This window comes from Salvelinus namaycush, unplaced genomic scaffold (assembly GCF_016432855.1).
Source record: "Salvelinus namaycush isolate Seneca unplaced genomic scaffold, SaNama_1.0 Scaffold78, whole genome shotgun sequence".
In the NCBI taxonomy this organism is placed as follows: Eukaryota; Metazoa; Chordata; class Actinopteri; order Salmoniformes; family Salmonidae; genus Salvelinus; species Salvelinus namaycush.
Window position 1 is genome coordinate 217444 of NW_024061508.1, and position 22210 is coordinate 239653.

At 44.7% G+C, this 22210-nt stretch overlaps 1 protein-coding gene across 1 annotated transcript; it reads left to right on the forward strand.

The window, feature by feature from the left end:
- The first annotated feature begins 119 nt into the window (after positions 1-119).
- Positions 120-21168, forward strand: engase (endo-beta-N-acetylglucosaminidase). Its single transcript, XM_038987597.1, has 14 exons — positions 120-358; positions 4617-4696; positions 8323-8524; positions 8770-8918; positions 9964-10118; positions 10751-10899; positions 11478-11649; positions 12073-12179; positions 12535-12646; positions 13232-13416; positions 13747-13889; positions 15272-15371; positions 15625-15736; positions 20127-21168. The coding sequence occupies exons 1-14, from the start codon at positions 243-245 to the stop codon at positions 20505-20507; spliced, it is 2163 nt and encodes a 720-aa protein (XP_038843525.1). The 5' UTR covers positions 120-242; the 3' UTR covers positions 20508-21168.
- Positions 21169-22210: the final 1042 nt, after the last annotated feature.

The window sequence follows — 22210 nt, forward strand, 5'->3', positions numbered from 1 at the left end:
CAACAGCACGACTAACTACAGTCGCTGTCAAAAAAACACATTCCACGTGACCGCCTTATCTCAGCTGTTATTCGTTGGCCGAAGCACAACGCTTGAACATCATCACAACTGCAGCCAATCGCAGTAAACAAGGAAATGTTTCTTTCGCGCTCTGTCCCGAACATGAGCAATGCAAAGTTCTGCCATTGATACATGTTTATGCCTTCCATTCGGTCATAGACTTCTAACTCATATTTCTCACCATGGACGGTGCATTGACTACTGAGCATAAGGAGGATGGGTCTTTGCGGAGGAGAAAGACAGAGGACGAAGGAGAGGATCAGATCGGGAGCAAGTTGTCAAAAACGGAAAGCACCGGGTAACTTTTTTTTGACAGCTGCCACTTCGTAGGTTGTGTAGGCCTCCCTCTGGGCTGCTCTGGGCTGCTGATAAGTAGAGTTGTGTAGGCCTCCCTCTGGGCTGCTCTGGGCTGCTGATAAGTAGAGTTGTTTAAGTTCACAGAGCACACAACCCAACATTTTACAGCAGCTAGAATAAACATAATGATTTAATCAATCACATGCAATGATAAATAAAATGGTTTAAAGGAATACAGTACTGAATTTCAAACCCATGCTTAGCTTCACACATGGTCTCTGTATGGTACTGTATGCTATGGTACTGTACTCTATGGTACTGTACTGTACTCTATGGTACTGTACTGTACTCTATGGTACTGTACTCTATGGTACTCTACTGTATGGTACTGTACTGTACTCTATGGTACTGTACTCTATTGTACTGTACTCTATGGTACTGTACTCTATGGTACTGTACTGTATGGTACTGTACTGTACTCTATGGTACTGTACTCTATGGTACTGTACTGTACTCTATGGTACTGTACTCTATGGTACTGTACTCTATGGTACTGTACTCTATGGTACTGTACTCTATTGTACTGTACTCTATGGTACTGTACTCTATGGTACTGTACTCTATTGTACTGTACTCTATGGTACTGTACTCTATGGTACTGTACTCTATGGTACTGTACTCTATGGTACTGTACTCTATGGTACTGTACTCTATTGTACTGTACTCTATGGTACTGTACTCTATGGTACTGTACTCTATGGTACTGTACTCTGGTACTGTACTCTATGGTACTGTACTCTATGGTACTGTACTGTACTCTATGGTACTGTACTCTATGGTACTCTACTGTGCTCTATGGTACTCTACTCTATGGTACTGTACTCTATGGTACTGTACTGTACTCTATGGTACTGTACTCTATGGTACTGTACTCTATTGTACTGTACTCTATGGTACTGTACTCTATGGTACTGTACTCTATGGTACTGTACTGTACTCTATGGTACTGTACTCTATGGTACTGTACTCTATTGTACTGTACTCTATGGTACTCTACTGTACTCTATGGTACTGTACTCTATGGTACTGTACTGTACTCTATGGTACTGTACTCTATGGTACTGTACTCTATGGTACTGTACTCTGGTACTGTACTGTACTCTATGGTACTGTACTCTATGGTACTGTACTGTACTCTATGGTACTGTACTCTATGGTACTGTACTCTGGTACTGTACTCTGGTACTGTACTGTACTCTATGGTACTGTACTGTATGGTACTGTACTCTATGGTACTGTACTGTATGGTACTGTACTCTATTGTACTGTACTCTATGGTACTGTACTGTACTGTATGGTACTGTACTCTATGGTACTGTATTCTATGGTACTGTACTGTATTCTATGGTACTGTACTGTACTCTATGGTACTGTACTGTACTCTATGGTACTGTACTGTACTCTATGGTACTGTACTCTATGGTACTGTACTCTATGGTACTGTACTGTACTCTATGGTACTGTGCTCTATGGTACTGTACTGTATGGTACTGTACTCTATGGTACTGTGCTCTGGTACTGTACTGTGCTCTATGGTACTGTACTCTATGGTACTGTACTCTGGTACTGTACTCTGGTACTGTACTGTACTCTATGGTACTGTACTGTATGGTACTGTACTCTATGGTACTCTACTGTATGGTACTGTACTCTATGGTACTGTACTCTATGGTACTGTACTCTATGGTACTGTACTCTATGGTACTGTACTCTATGGTACTGTACTCTATGGTACTGTACTGTACTCTATGGTACTGTACTCTATGGTACTGTACTCTATGGTACTGTACTCTATGGTACTGTACTCTATGGTACTTCTGGTACTGTACTGTACTCTATGGTACTGTACTGTATGGTACTGTACTGTACTCTATGGTACTGTACTGTACTCTATGGTACTCTACTGTATGGTACTGTACTCTATGGTACTGTACTCTATGGTACTCTACTGTATGGTACTGTACTCTATGGTACTGTACTCTATGGTACTCTACTCTATGGTACTCTACTGTATGGTACTGTACTCTATGGTACTGTACTCTATGGTACTGTACTCTATGGTACTGTACTCTATGGTACTCTACTGTATGGTACTGTACTCTATGGTACTGTACTCTATGGTACTGTACTGTACTCTATGGTACTGTACTGTACTCTATGGTACTGTACTCTATGGTACTGTACTGTACTGTATGGTACTGTACTCTATGGTACTGTATTCTATGGTACTGTACTGTACTCTATGGTACTGTACTCTATGGTACTGTACTCTATGGTACTGTACTCTATGGTACTCTACTGTATGGTACTGTACTCTATGGTACTGTACTCTATGGTACTGTACTGTATGGTACTGTACTCTATGGTACTCTACTGTATGGTACTGTACTCTATGGTACTGTACTCTATGGTACTGTACTCTATGGTACTGTACTCTATGGTACTGTACTGTACTCTATGGTACTCTACTGTATGGTACTCTACTCTATGGTACTCTACTCTATGGTACTGTACTCTATGGTACTGTACTCTATGGTACTGTACTCTATGGTACTCTACTGTATGGTACTGTACTCTATGGTACTGTACTGTACTCTATGGTACTGTACTGTATGGTACTGTACTGTACTCTATGGTACTGTACTGTACTCTATGGTACTCTACTGTATGGTACTGTACTCTATGGTACTGTACTCTATTGTACTGTACTCTATGGTACTCTACTGTACTCTATGGTACTGTACTCTATGGTACTGTACTGTACTCTATGGTACTGTACTCTATGGTACTGTACTGTATGGTACTGTACTGTACTCTATGGTACTGTACTCTATGGTACTGTACTCTATGGTACTGTACTGTACTCTATGGTACTGTACTCTATGGTACTGTACTCTATGGTACTCTACTCTATGGTACTGTACTCTATGGTACTGTACTGTACTCTATGGTACTGTACTCTATGGTACTGTACTGTATGGTACTCTACTGTACTCTATTGTACTGTACTCTATGGTACTCTACTGTATGGTACTGTACTCTATGGTACTGTACTCTATGGTACTGTACTCTATGGTACTGTACTCTATTGTACTGTACTGTACTCTATGGTACTGTACTCTATGGTACTGTACTCTATGGTACTGTACTATGGTACTGTACTATGGTACTGTACTATGGTACTGTACTCTATGGTACTGTACTATGGTACTGTACTCTATGGTACTGTACTCTATGGTACTGTACTCTATGGTACTGTACTGTACTCTATGGTACTGTACTCTATGGTACTGTACTCTATGGTACTGTACTCTATGGTACTGTACTGTACTCTATGGTACTGTACTGTATGGTACTGTACTGTACTCTATGGTACTGTACTCTATGGTACTGTACTATGGTACTGTACTCTATGGTACTGTACTCTATGGTACTGTACTGTACTCTATGGTACTGTACTGTATGGTACTGTACTGTACTCTATGGTACTGTACTCTATGGTACTGTACTCTATGGTACTCTACTGTATGGTACTCTACTGTATGGTACTCTACTGTATGGTACTGTACTCTATGGTACTGTACTGTATGGTACTGTACTGTACTCTATGGTACTGTACTCTATGGTACTGTACTCTATGGTACTGTACTGTACTCTATGGTACTGTACTCTATGGTACTGTACTCTATGGTACTGTACTCTATGGTACTGTACTCTATGGTACTGTACTCTATGGTACTGTACTGTACTCTATGGTACTGTACTGTACTCTATTGTACTGTACTGTATGGTACTGTACTCTATGGTACTGTACTCTATGGTACTCTACTCTATGGTACTGTACTCTATGGTACTGTACTGTATGGTACTGTACTCTATGGTACTGTACTCTATGGTACTGTACTGTACTCTATGGTACTGTACTGTACTCTATGGTACTGTACTCTATGGTACTGTACTCTATGGTACTGTACTCTATGGTACTGTACTCTATGGTACTGTACTGTATGGTACTGTACTCTATGGTACTGTACTGTACTCTATGGTACTGTACTCTATGGTACTGTACTCTACTGTATGGTACTGTACTCTATGGTACTGTACTGTACAATATGGTACTGTACTCTATGGTACTGTACTGTACTGTACTCTATGGTACTGTACTGTACATTCTAAATGTATTTGTCATATTTCACCAGTTTGGAGTCTTGCTTGGATGAGCCAGTTGAGTTGAGAAGTGTTCATGAAGTCATCAAGTATGGAGCCTCGTCTCTGCCAGGTTGGTACAGAGTATAGACTGTATAACAGTACAGAGTATAGACTGCATAACAGTACAGAGTATAGACTGCATAACAGTACAGAGTATAGACTGTATAACAGTACAGAGTATAGACTGTATACAGAGTATAGACTGTATAACAGTACAGAGTATAGACTATATAACAGTACAGAGTATAGACTGTATAGCAGTACAGAGTATAGACTATATACAGAGTATAGACTGCATAACAGTACAGAGTATAGACTGTATAACAGTACAGAGAATAGACTGTATAACAGTACAGAGTATAGACTATATACAGAGTATAGACTGTATAACAGTACAGAGTATAGACTATATAACAGTACAGAGTATAGACTGTATAGCAGTACAGAGTATAGACTATATACAGAGTATAGACTGCATAACATTAGAGTATAGACTGTATAACAGTACAGAGTATAGACTGTATAACAGTACAGAGTATAGACTGCATAACAGTACAGAGTATAGACTGCATAACAGTACAGAGTATAGACTGCATAACAGTACAGAGTATAGACTGCATAACAGTACAGAGTATAGACTGCATAACAGTACAGAGTATAGACTGTATAACAGTACAGAGTATAGACTGTATAACAGTACAGAGTATAGACTGTATAACAGTACAGAGTATAGACTGTATAACAGTACAGAGTATAGACTGTATAACAGTACAGAGTATAGACTGTATACAGAGTATAGACTGTATAACAGTACAGAGTATAGACTGTATAACAGTACAGAGTATAGACTGTATAACAGTACAGAGTATAGACTGTATACAGAGTATAGACTGTATAACAGTACAGAGTATAGACTGTATAACAGTACAGAGTATAGACTGTATACAGAGTATAGACTATATAACAGTACAGAGTATAGCCTGTATAACAGTACAGAGTATAGACTGTATACAGAGTATAGACTGTATAACAGTACAGAGTATAGACTGTATACAGAGTATAGACTGTATAACAGTACAGAGTATAGACTGTATAACAGTACAGAGTATAGACTGTATACAGAGTATAGACTGTATAACAGTACAGAGTATAGACTGTATAGAGAGTTTAGACTGTATACAGAGTATAGACTGTATACAGAGTATAGACTGTATACAGTACAGAGTATAGACTGTATAACAGTACAGAGTATAGACTGTATACAGAGTATAGACTGTATAATAGTACAGAGTATAGACTGTATACAGTACAGAGTATAGACTGTATAACAGTACAGAGTATAGACTGTATACAGAGTATAGACTGTATAACAGTACAGAGTATAGACTGTATAGAGAGTTTAGACTGTATACAGAGTATAGACTGTATACAGAGTATAGACTGTATAACAGTACAGAGTATAGACTGTATACAGAGTATAGACTGTATAATAGTACAGAGTATAGACTGTATACAGTACAGAGTATAGACTGTATAACAGTACAGAGTATAGACTGTATACAGAGTATAGACTGTATAACAGTACAGAGTATAGACTGTATAACAGCACAGAGTATAGCCTGTATAACAGTACAGAGTATAGACTGTATAACAGTACAGAGTATAGACTGTATACAGAGTATAGACTGTATAACAGTACAGAGTATAGACTGTATAACAGTACAGAGTATAGACTGTATAACAGTACAGAGTATAGACTGTATACAGAGTATAGACTGTATAACAGTACAGAGTATAGACTGTATACAGAGTATAGACTGTATAACAGTACAGAGTGTAGACTGTATACAGAGTACATACTGTATAACAGTACAGAGTATAGACTGTATAACAATACAGAGTATAGACTGTATACAGAGTATAGACTGTATAACAGTACAGAGTATAGACTGTATAACAATACAGAGTATAGACTGTATAACAGTACAGAGTATAGACTGTATAACAGTACAGAGTATAGACTGTATAACAATACAGAGTATAGACTGTATAACAGTACAGAGTATAGACTGTATAACAGTACAGAGTATAGACTGTATAACAATACAGAGTATAGACTGTATAACAGTACAGAGTATAGACTGTATAACAATACAGAGTATAGACTGTATAACAGTACAGAGTATAGACTGTATAACAGTACAGAGTATGGACTGTATACAGAGTATAGACTGTATAACAGTACAGAGTATAGACTGTATAACAGTACAGAGTATAGACTGTATAACAGTACAGAGTATAGACTGTATAACAGTACAGAGTATAGACTGTATAACAGTACAGAGTATAGACTGTATAACAATACAGAGTATAGACTGTATAACAATACAGAGTATAGACTGTATAACAATACAGAGTATAGACTGTATAACAATACAGAGTATAGACTGTATAACAGTACAGAGTATAGACTGTATAACAGTACAGAGTATGGACTGTATACAGAGTATAGACTGTATAACAGTACAGAGTATAGACTGTATAACAGTACAGAATATAGACGGTATAACAGTACAGAGTATAGACTGTATACAGAGTATAGACTGTATAACAGTACAGAGTATAGACTGTATAACAGTACAGAGTATAGACTGTATAACAGTACAGAGTATAGACTGTATAACAATACAGAGTATAGACTGTATACAGAGTATAGACTGTATAACAGTACAGAGTATAGACTGTATAACAGTACAGAGTATAGACTGTATAACAGTACAGAGTATAGACTGTATAACAGTACAGAGTATAGACTGTATAACAATACAGAGTATAGACTGTATACAGAGTATAGACTGTATAACAGTACAGAGTATAGACTGTATAACAGTACAGAGTATAGACTGTATAACAGTACAGAGTATAGACTGTATACAGAGTATAGACTGTATAACAGTACAGAGTATAGACTGTATAACAGTACAGAGTATAGACTGTATAACAATACAGAGTATAGACTGTATACAGAGTATAGACTGTATAACAGTACAGAGTATAGACTGTATAACAGTACAGAGTATAGACTGTATAACAGTACAGAGTATAGACTGTATAACAATACAGAGTATAGACTGTATACAGAGTATAGACTGTATAACAGTACAGAGTATAGACTGTATAACAGTACAGAGTATAGACTGTATAACAGTACAGAGTATAGACTGTATAACAATACAGAGTATAGACTGTATACAGAGTATAGACTGTATACAGAGTATAGACTGTATAACAGTACAGAGTATAGACTGTATAACAGTACAGAGTATAGACTGTATAACAATACAGAGTATAGACTGTATACTGAGGCTCTGAGTTTCAGAAGGGTTTTCATGCTTAGGAAATGACAGGACAGTGGAATGATGAAACGGCTCCAACACTCTGGTTACAGTGATACTGGCCCTGTTCCTTCAGCTCACCCACCTGTTCCTTCAGCTCACCCACCTGTTCCTTCAGCTCACCCACCTGTTCCTTCAGCTCACCCACCTGTTCCTTCAGCTCACCCACCTGTTCCTTCAGCTCACCCACCTGTTTGGTCGCCAGGCAGACCTGAAGACACAGTAGTCAACCGTATTCAGTGAAAACTCAAATGTTACCTGAAGCACAAAGAATGGACCAATCTGTGCCTTTCCCTTACAGCTAAGCATTATGACCCGGACACCACCGAGCCAATCAGCTCCGGCCTTCAGTCCCTGGAGGAGCTGTTGTCGTGGAAACGCAGCGAGGCCAACCCCTTCAACGTGGCGACGGTGCCCCTGGCCAATCGGGAGCCTTCTCTGGCCAGCACGCCGCACCGGACTCTGGTGAGTCACGACATGATGGGCGGATACCTGGATGACAGGTAGGTTGACCTCTCACCTCTGAACTCTCACCTGTGAACAATGAACTGCCACGTCTGTTGTCGTCATGACGTCAAAACAAGTAGACTTTGTTTTCACACTCATGACTCTTCTACGATAGGCTCTTTCTAAATTCTCACATAACAACGTACTCATTTGTGTTGGAAGTCGCTTTGGATTGAAAGTGTTTTGCTAAGTGGTATGACTAAATTCCCTCTCACCTTTGACCCCTGACCTCTCCCCCCAGGTTTCTGCAGGGAGCAGAGTCGGATGCTCCCTATGTGTTCTACCACTGGCAGTACATCGACGTGTTTAACTACTTCAGCCACAACATGGTGACCATCCCCCCTGCCGTCTGGACCAACGCTGCTCACAGACACGCAGTCATCGTCCTGGGTGAGACTCAAAGGGGCCACGTCCCAATAATCTCTCTCCTTCCTCCTGAAGTGTGCACTTGTTCACTACTCCCCACGAATGGGAAAACATTGGATTGGTGTAGAGATGGGGGGTAGAGAGGGAGTTTTTTTATAACAGTAATTTCCTGTCAAATCCCTGAAGGAAAGTGAATAAGTGCACACTTTGGGAGAAAGCAGAGATTATTGGGATTCAAGAATACCCTTATTATTATTTTTTTTTTACAGATACCCTTTTCATATTACCGAGCCGAGCCCAAACTAAGCTGTAGGGTGTAAGTGGGCCTGGTAATGTGTAGTGAAGCATGCTGAAAGGGAAAAGGTTCATTCTGGCCGGCCCAACAGTGTGAAAGTGGTACAGTATTCGGTATGCAGTACTTGATTGTACACTACTGGTTTCCACCAGTCTGTTCTCTGCCTTCACTCAGAGGAACTGGTGTCTACACTCCTACTGTGTGGGAGAGACAGTGCTCTACTTTCTCAGCCAGTCGAGAGGTTTACTTTCACTTTTAAAACCTCTATTGTTTGTGACCTTCAGGCTTTAGTCTGTGGTTTTCACATGTCTCACTGTGTACGTGACTGTGTGTGTGTGTCGGAGTGACTGTCTCACTGTGTACGTGACTGTGTGTGTGTGTCGGAGTGACTGTCTCACTGTGTACGTGACTGTGTGTGTGTGTGTGTCGGAGTGACTGTCTCACTGTGTACGTGACTGTGTGTGTGTGTCGGAGTGACTGTCTCACTCAGGTCATATACAGTAAGATGTACAGTATAAGGGGTTGAACCTAAAAGCATTACATTCTAATAGTTGACACAATGTACATGAGAGACAACACTAGCCTTCTATATCAGACAGCATTATATTCTATGTGTTGGATTCCTATCTGAAACGGTTGGAACGTCTTCTACAGTACTGATAGGGCTCATGTTGAGAATATAGGTGCCGATCTGACGGACTCAGTCACACTGCTGATTGGTCTGCTTGAGTTCCACATTGACTGATCGACGGCTGTGATTGGCTTGTTCTCCAGGCACCTTCATCACTGAGTGGACGGACGGGGGGAAGATGTGCGAGGTCTTCCTGAAAGAGGAGGAGTCTTACAGGGCCGTAGCTGATAGGCTGGTTCAGATAGCCCACTGTTACGGCTTCGATGGTTGGCTGATCAACATCGAGAACCCTCTCAGTGTGAGTTTTCTAACTTTTAACACTTTGTTATTCTGTAATAAACTCTTGTCTATTGCTGTGCTATAGAGACATTGGTTTTCATTATGTTGTGGGTGCATTGAAAAATATCACTATATTCCCCCTCTATTCCCTATAAGTAGTGCTCTATATTCCCTCTCTATTCCCTATAAGTAGTGTGCCATATTCCCCCTCTATTCCCTATAAGTAGTGTGCTACATTCCCTCTCTTTTCCCTATAAGTAGTGCCCTATATAGTGCATACGGTGCCATTGGGGACACAGCCAGTCTTTACACCTCTTCACCCGAAGACACTTGTTTACTTCTGAAAGGAGTGTACAGGTTAAAGCAATATGGTAGAAACAGCAATAATTAGCTCATCAGTTGTCTGCTGTGCTGAACCCAGAACGTCAACAATGAAAAGTCTCCTTTAGGCCTATAGCCTCCCTGTTATACTGACGTCTATTACTGTGCTATGAACACAGTGGCCTGCCACATACAATGTGACAACAGTGCAGCCTTAATGGGTCCTGGTCTAAAGTAGTGGACGAGGGGACAGAGGGGGCCATTTGGGAAAGACGTTGATGATAGATAACATGTACGTACCCTGCCCTCCGTCTCCTCCCGTGTAATTAGGAGACAGCTGTGAAGAACACTCCTCTGTTTCTACGTTATCTGACTGACCAGATGCATGAGAGAGTCCCTGCTAGTATGGTGTTGTGGTATGACTCTGTCCTGGAGAACGGACAGCTCAAATGGCAGAATGAACTCAACCCATCCAACAGGTAGGTGGACGGGGGAGAGGAGGTGAGAGAGGGGAGGAGGAGAGGGAGGGAAGAGGGGGGGAGAGGGAGGGGGGGAGAGGGAGGGAGGGAGGGAAGAAAGGGGAGGAGGAGAGGGAGGGAAGAGGGGGGGAGAGGGAGGGAGGGAAGAGGGGGGGAGAGGGAGGGAGGGAGGGAAGAAAGGGGAGGAGGAGAGGGAGGGAAGAGGGGGGAGAGGGAGGGAGGGAGAGAAGAAAGGGGGAGAGGGAGGGAGGGAGAGAAGAAAGGGGGAGAGGGAGGGAGGGAAGAGAGGGCGGAGAGGGAGGGAAGAGAGGGGGGAGAGGGAGGGATAGAGGAGAGATGGAGACAGGGGAAGCATGGCATTGTGGTATCACTCTGTCCTGGAGAACGGACAGCTCAAATGGCAGAATGAACTCCTGATCCAACAGGTAGGTGGACGGGGGAGAGGAGGTGAGAGAGGGGGAGGAGGAAAAGGGGGAGGGACTGGAAAATGTGGATAGGGAAGATAAGATCTTTTACACCTCTCTCTCTCCACTCCCCCCTTCACCTCTCTCTCTCTCTCCACTCCCCCCTTCTCTCAGAGTGTTTTTCTCAGCGTGTGATGGTATCTTCACCAACTATAACTGGACAGAGCAGAGCCTGGAGGGAATGAAGGCCTACTCAGCTGCTCAGGGCCGGCTGGCGGACATCTTTGTTGGGGTGGACGTGTTCGCCAGGGGAGACGTGGTGGGAGGGAAGCTGGAGACTAACAAGGTTAGAACTGGGAGGGGGGGGGGGGGGGGTCGGAGGGGGAGGGGCGGAGGGGGAAGGTCGGGAGATGGTGGGAGGAGGGTGTGTGTGTGTCTTCATAAAGAAGTGGAGTTTATTATGGTGTATGTGTTGTGTGTGTGTCTTCATAAAGAAGTGGAGTTTATTATGGTGTATGTGTTGTGTGTGTGTCTTCATAAAGAAGTGGAATTTATTATGGTGTGTGTGTTGTGTGATCATAAAAAAGTGGTGTGTGCTCGTAACAATATATAAACATCTCTCTCCCCCTCTCCCCCTCTCTCTCTCTCCCCCTCCCTCTCCCTCCCTCCCCCTCTCCCTCCCCCTCCCCCTCCCTCTCTCTCCCTCTCCCTCTCCCCCTCTCTCTCCCTCCCCCTCTCCCTCCCTCCCTCCCCCTCTCTCTCTCCCCAGGCTCTGGAGCTGATTCGTAAACATGACTTCTCTACGGCCATCTTTGCTCCAGGCTGGGTGTACGAGTCCATCCCAGACAAGACTGACTTCAGGAAGGAACAGGACAGGTGAGATGAACTTCTACTGTCTGATGTAGTGGCGGGGTTGTTTTGGGGATTTTGTCTGATGTAGTGGGATGTTATATCGAACGCCACACTGTAAATGCCTCTGGGAAATATGAAGTGATGCTGTCTATCTAAGGACTGTAGATGAGTATAAGGCATGTAGCTAACATCTGGTGCTAACATCTGGTGCCATGTTTGTTATACATGGTCCCTGGACCCTGTTGAATAAACTAATAAAATAGACTATATTTTCTCTCTTATAAAAGCGCTCACTCATACCACACGTAGCATAGCCACAGTCGAAAGTGACCCTCCTATGTCATATCCTACAATGTCACATCCTGTTTCCTGTGTGCAGGTTCTGGTCTCTCCTGTCTGACTTCCTGTATGTCCACCGGCCCTCGTCGCCCCTCCCTTTCGTCTCCTCCTTCTGCCAGGGTGCTGGGACCAGCCTCTACTGGAGGGGACAGGTGAGTGAGTGAGTCAACCAATCAGCTGACGGGTTCTATGTCGAGAATATTCATAAAATTGCCCCCACCGTGGCTGCCTGGGTATTGTGATGCAATACTTTCCATGACAATGTAGACTTTTCATTCAAATGATGTTAACGTGGCTCATGCAATGTAATGTATTTGTCAGTTGAGTTGTATCAACAAATCACAGCACATACTGATGGGTATACTTCCTGCTTTTACTTCCTGCTTTGCTCCTATGGGTACACTCACAATGGCTGCCAGTCCACCCATTATGCTATAATTGACTTGAATGGGGACGCCTGTTCTATTCATTTTATTTCTATGGCAGCACATGCAGTCAGGAGAGGAGGAAGGGAGAAAATGTGTTCAGCGGTTATTACAGAGACTGCGGTCATTTGGCTGCCCAATTATAGGCGTCTAAAATCCCCTGACTGTCACACTACTAGTAACAACACGGATCTGGCTCTTCTTTGGAATGCATTGTACTGCAATATGTATCATTGAATGGGTGTCTGTCCTATTTGTGTCCTGTAGTTGCCCTCTGACCTGTCCTGTGTGTCTGTCTGCTGGGTTGTGTAGCGTGAGGTGGATCGTAGCTGGTTCAACCTGGATGCCCAGGAGCTGCAACCCCTATACTACAAAGAGACCCTGGAGGGGGAGGGCTGGCTGAGGACCCAGGGCTGCCCTGAAGATGCCTGGAGCGGGGGCAGCTCTCTGCTCGTAGAGGGCGTCCTACCCTCCATGCTGTCTAAAGTCTGCGCCAGGTAGGGTAGTGTGTAGGGGAGTGTGTGTTCATGAGGGCTAGTATATTCATCTTACAGCTTTAAGGATTCAAATGCTATGGTCTCCCTCTCTTCCCCTCGCTCCCTCTCTTCCCCTCGCTCCCTCTCTTCCCCTTCCCTTCGCTCCCTCTCTTCCCCTTCCTTCCCTCTCTTCCCCTTCCCTTCGCTCCCTCTCTTCTCCTCGCTCCCTCTCTTCCCCTTCCCTTCGCTCCCTCTCTCTTCTCCCATCTCCTCGCTCCCTCTCTTCCCCTTCCCCCTCTCGCTTCCCTTCGCTCCCTCTCTCTTCCCCTCTCTCCCTCTCTCCCCTCCCAGGATATTTTCTCTCCAGGTGCCTCTATCCTCCAGGGTCTTTGTGTCTCTGATCTATAAGCCGTCTCCTGGGGTCTCTGTCTCTCTGGAGTTAAAGACTGCTGACGCTACACTCTGCACACACAGAGGTGTTCAGGATATACATAGTGAGTCATATCACACACAGTTCAGGATATACCTAGTGAGTCATATCACACACAGTTCAGGATATACCTAGTGAGTCATATCACACACAGTTCAGGATATACCTAGTGAGTCATATCACACACAGTTCAGGATATACCTAGTGAGTCATATCACACACAGTTCAGGATATACCTAGTGAGTCATATCACACACAGTTCAGGATATACCTAGTGAGTCATATCACACACAGTTCAGGATATACCTAGTGAGTCATATCACACAGAGGTGTTCAGGATATACCTAGTGAGTCATATCACACAGAGGTGTTCAGGATATACCTAGTGAGTCATATCACACAGAGGTGTTCAGGATATACCTAGTGAGTCATATCACACAGAGGTGTTCAGGATATACCTAGTGAGTCATATCACACAGAGGTGTTCAGGATATACCTAGTGAGTCATATCACACAGAGGTGTTCAGGATATACCTAGTGAGTCATATCACACAGAGGTGTTCAGGATATACCTAGTGAGTCATATCACACAGAGGTGTTCAGGATATACCTAGTGAGTCATATCACACAGAGGTGTTCAGGATATACCTAGTGAGTCATATCACACAGAGGTGTTCAGGATATACCTAGTGAGTCATATCACACACAGTTTAGGATATACCTAGTGAGTCATATCACACACAGTTCAGGATATACCTAGTGAGTCATATCACACAGAGGTGTTCAGGATATACCTAGTGAGTCATATCACACAGAGGTGTTCAGGATATACCTAGTGAGTCATATCACACAGAGGTGTTCAGGATATACCTAGTGAGTCATATCACACAGAGGTGTTCAGGATATACCTAGTGAGTCATATCACACAGAGGTGTTCAGGATATACCTAGTGAGTCATATCACACAGAGGTGTTCAGGATATACCTAGTGAGTCATATCACACAGAGGTGTTCAGGATATACCTAGTGAGTCATATCACACAGAGGTGTTCAGGATATACCTAGGCAGTCATATCACACAGAGGTGTTCAGGATATACCTAGGCAGTCATATCACACACAGTTTAGGATATACCTAGTGAGTCATATCACACACAGTTCAGGATATACCTAGTGAGTCATATCACACAGAGGTGTTCAGGATATACCTAGTGAGTCATATCACACACAGTTTAGGATATACCTAGTGAGTCATATCACACACAGTTTAGGATATACCTAGTGAGTCATATCACACACAGTTTAGGATATACCTAGTGAGTCATATCACACACAGTTCAGGATATACCTAGTGAGTCAGTCATATCACTCACACACATTAGTTGTAATGTGTTGTATTTTTATTGAGGTGTGTGTGTGTGCCTGTGCCTGTGTGCCTGTGTGTGTAGCCAGCAGTGTTGAGCCTGCTGCTTTAACAGAGGACCACCAGTTGGTGAGACAGTTCTCTCAGAGCTGTGGACAGTGGAACCCAGACGGATGGACTGTCAGGTAAGAAGACCTCTGTGTGTGTGTGTGTTCCCAATTGGAGCTGCAGGGCTGTGCTCTGAGGGATGTGTGTGTTTGTGTGATATAGGCTAGTAATACTGTTTGTAATAACGTGTGTGTGTGTGATATAGGCTAGTAATACTGTTTGTAATAACGTGTGTGTGTGTGATATAGGCTAGTAATACTGTTTGTAATAACGTGTGTGTGTGTGATATAGGCTAGTAATACTGTTTGTAATAACGTGTGTGTGTGCCAGGTGTTCCCAGTTGGAGCTGCAGGGCTGTACTCTGAGGGATGTGTGTGTCAGCGTGCAGCGTGATGGAGGAGATAAGGACACACCCTTCAAATGCCGGGTCGGAGAGATTATGGTGAGAGAGAGAGAGAGAGACCTTACCACAGAATTACCCGTCACCAGAATCATATCTGTCCCCGACTCTTAGGCCTGGGGCCTCATTTATCAATATTTAGAAACGGTTCTAAAATACGGAATTTAGAATGTTTGTACGCAGAGAAAAAAAGTGTGATTTATCGAACAATCCTATGAGCGTCATAGGCACACCGGTACGTCATAGGCACACCGGTACGTCATAGGCACACCGGTACGTCATAGGCACACCGGTACGTCATAGGCACACCGGTAGGACATAACCGTTGATAAATACCAAGTGTTCTCTGCCTCAGTGCTCGTGCATGACCTTGGCTATTTGCATTTTAAAACACCCCTCTGGTCAAAATCCTCCCTTTAAAGCCTGCGGGGATACACAACGCCGTACCAGGAAATACAACCAGACAACCAGAGACTGAAACAGAGGGGCCTAGTGTCAGAGGTCGTGTACAACCACAATGTTTGATTGGACTCGCTCACTTGTGGTTTGACCTGTAAAAATAAAAACATAGCTACAAAGACAGGACCATTAGGACAAGTCAAGTTGCTTTAGCAAATGGCAAATATACTTCAAATGAGTAGCTAGGCAACACTCACCAGTAAAGCCATCCATCCTCAACAGCTCTCTCCTGTAGACGTAGTGGGCCGACACTGTTGTTCTGCAGAATGAACGAGTCGTGTTTCCACCTGGCCACCACATTCAGCAGTAACACTGTTCTGCAGAATGAACGAGTCGTGTTTCCACCTGGCCACCACATTCAGCAGTAACACTGTTCTGCAGAATGAACGAGTCGTGTTTCCACCTGGCCACCACATTCAGCAGTAACACTGTTCTGCAGAATGAACGAGTCGTGTTTCCACCTGGCCACCACATTCAGCAGTAACACTGTTCTGCAGAATGAACGAGTCGTGTTTCCACCTGGCCACCACATTCAGCAGTAACACTGTTCTGCAGAATGAACGAGTCGTGTTTCCACCTGGCCACCACATTCAGCAGTAACACTGTTCTACAGAATGAACGAGTCGTGTTCCCACCTGGCCACCACATTCAGCAGTAACACTGTTCTACAGAATGAACGAGTCGTGTTTCCACCTGGCCACCACATTCAGCAGTAACACTGTTCTGCAGAATGAACGAGTCGTGTTTCCACCTGGCCACCACATTCAGCAGTAACACTGTTCTGCAGAATGAACGAGTCGTGTTTCCACCTGGTCACCACATTCAGCAGTAACACTGTTCTACAGAATGAACGAGTCGTGTTTCCACCTGGCCACCACATTCAGCAGTAACACTGTTCTACAGAATGAACGAGTCGTGTTTCCACCTGGCCACCACATTCAGCAGTAACACTGTTCTACAGAATGAACGAGTCGTGTTTCCACCTGGCCACCACATTCAGCAGTAACACTGTTCTGCAGAATGAACGAGTCGTGTTTCCACCTGGCCACCACATTCAGCAGTAACACTGTTCTGCAGAATGAACGAGTCGTGTTTCCACCTGGTCACCACATTCAGCAGTAACACTGTTCTACAGAATGAACGAGTCGTGTTTCCACCTGGCCACCACATTCAGCAGTAACACTGTTCTACAGAATGAACGAGTCGTGTTTCCACCTGGCCACCACATTCAGCAGTAACACTGTTCTACAGAATGAACGAGTCGTGTTTCCACCTGGCCACCACATTCAGCAGTAACACTGTTCTGCAGAATGAACGAGTCGTGTTTCCACCTGGCCACCACATTCAGCAGTAACACTGTTCTGCAGAATGAACGAGTCGTGTTCCCACCTGGCCACCACATTCAGCAGTAACACTGTTCTGCAGAATGAACGAGTCGTGTTTCCACCTGGCCACCACATTCAGCAGTAACACTGTTCTGCAGAATGAACGAGTCGTGTTTCCACCTGGCCACCACATTCAGCAGTAACACTGTTCTGCAGAATGAACGAGTCGTGTTTCCACCTGGCCACCACATTCAGCAGTAACACTGTTCTACAGAATGAACGAGTCGTGTTTCCACCTGGCCACCACATTCAGCAGTAACACTGTTCTGCAGAATGAACGAGTCGTGTTTCCCACCTGGCCACCACATTCAGCAGTAACACTGTTCTGCAGAATGAACGAGTCGTGTTCCCACCTGGCCACCACATTCAGCAGTAACACTGTTCTGCAGAATGAACGAGTCGTGTTTCCACCTGGCCACCACATTCAGCAGTAACACTGTTCTACAGAATGAACGAGTCGTGTTCCCACCTGGCCACCACATTCAGCAGTAATACTGTTCTGCAGAATGAACGAGTCGTGTTTCCACCTGGCCACCACATTCAGCAGTAACACTGTTCTGCAGAATGAACGAGTCGTGTTTCCACCTGGCCACCACATTCAGCAGTAACACTGTTCTGCAGAATGAACGAGTCGTGTTTCCACCTGGTCACCACATTCAGCAGTAACACTGTTCTACAGAATGAACGAGTCGTGTTTCCACCTGGCCACCACATTCAGCAGTAACACTGTTCTACAGAATGAACGAGTCGTGTTTCCACCTGGCCACCACATTCAGCAGTAACACTGTTCTACAGAATGAACGAGTCGTGTTTCCACCTGGCCACCACATTCAGCAGTAACACTGTTCTGCAGAATGAACGAGTCGTGTTTCCACCTGGCCACCACATTCAGCAGTAACACTGTTCTGCAGAATGAACGAGTCGTGTTTCCACCTGGCCACCACATTCAGCAGTAATACTGTTCTGCAGAATGAACGAGTCGTGTTTCCACCTGGCCACCACATTCAGCAGTAACACTGTTCTACAGAATGAACGAGTCGTGTTTCCACCTGGCCACCACATTCAGCAGTAATACTGTTCTGCAGAATGAACGAGTCGTGTTTCCACCTGGCCACCACATTCAGCAGTAACACTTGGATGTGCACCGGATGTGCACCGGAACGGCATGTGTTTGCCTTTCTAAAGTAGCTCTTAAATCCTCATTAATCCTATAAGATTTGGGGAAACGATAGCTGATGAGCCTATCTGTACTTTCTGGGGAAAAGTCCCACCGGTCTCTAAAAACCGGTCTGCTAAATGTAGCGTGTGTAAATCCTCAAACAGGGCAAGATCAGCCATCTCTCATTGGATTTCCCATTATCTCTGTCTTTTATAGTGTTTTAACAAATGTTTCACTTTCACACGTGCATCTAATGATTTATCGTAACAAATGACTGGACTTTATAGGGATTATTATCGTAACAAATGCACTGATATGGTCTAATTATGTGATACAGCTTGTTGAGACACACTACATGACCAACAGTATGTTGACACCTGCTAGTCGAACATCTCATTACAAAATCATGGGTATTAATATTGAGTCGGTCCCCCGTTTGCTGCTATAACAGCCTCCACTCTTCTGGGAAGGCTTTCCACTAGATGATGGAACATTGCTGCAGGGATTTGCTTCCATTCAGCCACAAGAGCATTAGTGAGGTCGGGCACTGATGTTGGGCGATTAGGCCTGGCTCGCAGTCGGCGTTCCAATTCATTCCAAAGGTGTTTGATGGGGTTGAGGTCAGGGCTATGTGCAGGCCAGTCAAGTTCTTCCACACCGATCTCGACATACCATTTCTGTATGGACCTGGCTTTGTGCACGGGGGCATTGTCGTGCTGAAACAGGAAAGGGTCTTCCCCAAAACTGTTGCCACAAAGATGGAAGCACAGAATCGTCTAGAGCGTTAAGATTCCCCTACACTGGAACTAGGGGGCTGAGCCCGAACCATGAAAAACAGCCCCAGACCATTATTCCTCCTCCACCAAACTTTACATTTGGCACTATACATTGGGGCAGGTAGCGTTCTCCTGGCATCTGCCAAACCTAGATTCATCCGTCAGACTGGGCAGCTCTAGCAGGGCAGACTGACTTGTTGGAAAGGTGGCATCCTATGACGGTGCCACGTTGAAAGTCACTGAGCTCTTCAGTACAGGCAATTCTGCCACTGCCAATGTTTGTCTATGGAGATTGCATGGCTGTGTGCTACATTTTATACACCTGTCAGCAACGGGTGTGGCTGAAATAGACCAATCCACTCATTTGAAGGGGTGTCCAAAATACTTTTGTATATATAGTGTATATATGTGACCAACAAATGCATATCTGTATTCCCAGTCATGTGAAATCCATAGATTAGGGCCTAATGAATTGATTTAGTTCAACTCAGTAAAATCTTTAATTGTTGCATTTATATGTTTGTTCAGTATAAGTAATGTTGTAACTGTTTGTACATTTCAATCACTTATAAAAGTGACTGATTTGTGTGTCCGTGTTTCTTAGAAGATGTCTGTCTTTACCTCTCCTTTTTCTCTCCCCCCCCCCCCCCCAGATCCTGGATGCTGAGTCCCTCTCCGTTCCTCCCCTCCCAGTCCAGAGTGTGTGTATCTATGACGTGGTGTGGCTGAGGGGCGCCAATAAACTGAATCTCAACGCCACCCTGCGCTGGCGCTACCCTGCCCAACTCGTACGCCACTTCCTGGTGTACTGGCGCCGGCTGAGGGGTCCAGACCCCCGGATCCCATCTGGCAAGCTGACCCTGATTGGCCGAGCCTACTGCCCTTTATTCCGGGTGACCGAGCTGACGGTTCCAGAACCTCCAGGTCTTCTAGAACTGGTGGTGGAGCCCGTGTCCCGGGAGGGGTTCCGTGTTCCTGAGTCCCAATGGGGGAGGAGGAGTCTCAGTTATACTGAGAGGACGGACCAATCATAAGACACTAAAAGGGTAGAAACGTACTGTCTGTCCCAAATGGAACCCTATTCCCTATATAGTGCACTACATGGACCCATAGGGCTCTGGCCAATGTAGTGCACTAAATAGGGAGCCATTTGGGAGGTACTACTGGACTTGCTACTCCACTTCCTTTCCATAACACTTCCTGTCCAGCCAGTGATAACCTGATTCAGTACGCTAGTTTGTAGTGATGTGATCCTCCTAGTCACCTATAGAGTTAAGAATTCTTTCTAGTTAAGTATATAAATAAATAAAAATTCTTCCCAGAACAATTAGGGGAACTTCAACATGAAGCACGCTGTAGGTAATTCCTGATTGAGCCGACATCTGCAGCCCTTACTGTGAATGCAATCTGAGCAGATGCAGGGACATTGCCTTTAAAAAGGTGCATTGTTGAGAGCTCTCTACAACGTGCCACAGATTGAATCCTCAGAGCAAACAGGACTGGACAGGTGAGAGTAAGCCAGAACGCAGTCCATTGTCTTCTGGGTGCAGAGCAAGGGAAGGATACTTCAAGCAGTGCATAGAGACTCCCCCCAATACATAGAGAGACTCCCCCCAATACATAGAGAGACTCCCCCCCCAATACATAGAGAGAGACTCCCCCCCCCAATACATAGAGAGAGACTCCCCCCCCAATACATAGAGAGAGACTCCCCCCCCAATACATAGAGAGAGACTCCCCCCAATACATAGAGAGACTCCCCCCCCCCAATACATAGACTCCCCCCCCCCCAATACATAGAGAGAGACTTCCCCCCCCCAATACATAGAGAGAGACTCCCCCCCAATACATAGACTCCCCCCCCCCCCCAATACAGAGAGAGAGACTCCTCCCAATACAGAGAGAGAGACTCCGCCCAATACATAGAGAGAGACTCCCCCAATACATAGACTCCCCCCAATACATAGAGACTCCCTCCCCCAATACATAGACAGACTCCCTCCCCCAATACATAGACAGACTCCCTCCCCCAATACATAGACTCCCCCCCCAATACATAGACTCCCCCCCCACTACATAGACTCCCCCCCCACTACATAGACTCCCCCCCCACTACATAGACTCCCCCCCCACTACATAGACTCCCCCCCCACTACATAGACTCCCCCCCCACTACATAGACTCCCCCCAATACATAGAGACTCCCCCCAATACATAGAGACTCCCCCCAATACATAGAGACTCCCCCCCCAATACATAGAGACTCCCCCCCCAATACATAGAGACTCCCCCCCCAATACATAGAGACTCCCCCCCCAATACATAGAGACTCCCCCCCCAATACATAGAGAGACTCCCCCCCCAATACATAGAGACTCCCCCCCCAATACATAGAGAGAGACTCCCCCCCCAATACATAGACTCCCCCCAATACATAGACTCCCCCCAATACATAGACTCCCCCCAATACAGAGACTCCCCCCAATATAGAGACTCCCCCCAATACATAGAGAGACTCCCCCCAATACATAGAGAGACTCCCCCCAATACATAGAGAGACTCCCCCCAATACATAGAGAGACTCCCCCCAATACATAGAGACTCCCCCCAATACATAGAGACTCCCCCCCCAATACATAGAGACTCCCCCCCCAATACATAGAGACTCCCCCCCCAATACATAGAGACTCCCCCCCAATACATAGAGAGAGACTCCCCCCAATACATAGAGAGAGAC

Excerpts from the sequence above, each read along its gene's own strand:
- engase (XM_038987597.1), top strand. The coding sequence starts at position 243 with ATGGACGGTGCATTGACTACTGAGCATAAGGAGGATGGGTCTTTGCGG. Across the intron at positions 8,525-8,769 it reads GGCGGATACCTGGATGACAG|GTTTCTGCAGGGAGCAGAGT; the intron begins GTAGGTTGACCT and ends CTCTCCCCCCAG. Across the intron at positions 12,647-13,231 it reads GCCTCTACTGGAGGGGACAG|CGTGAGGTGGATCGTAGCTG; the intron begins GTGAGTGAGTGA and ends TGGGTTGTGTAG.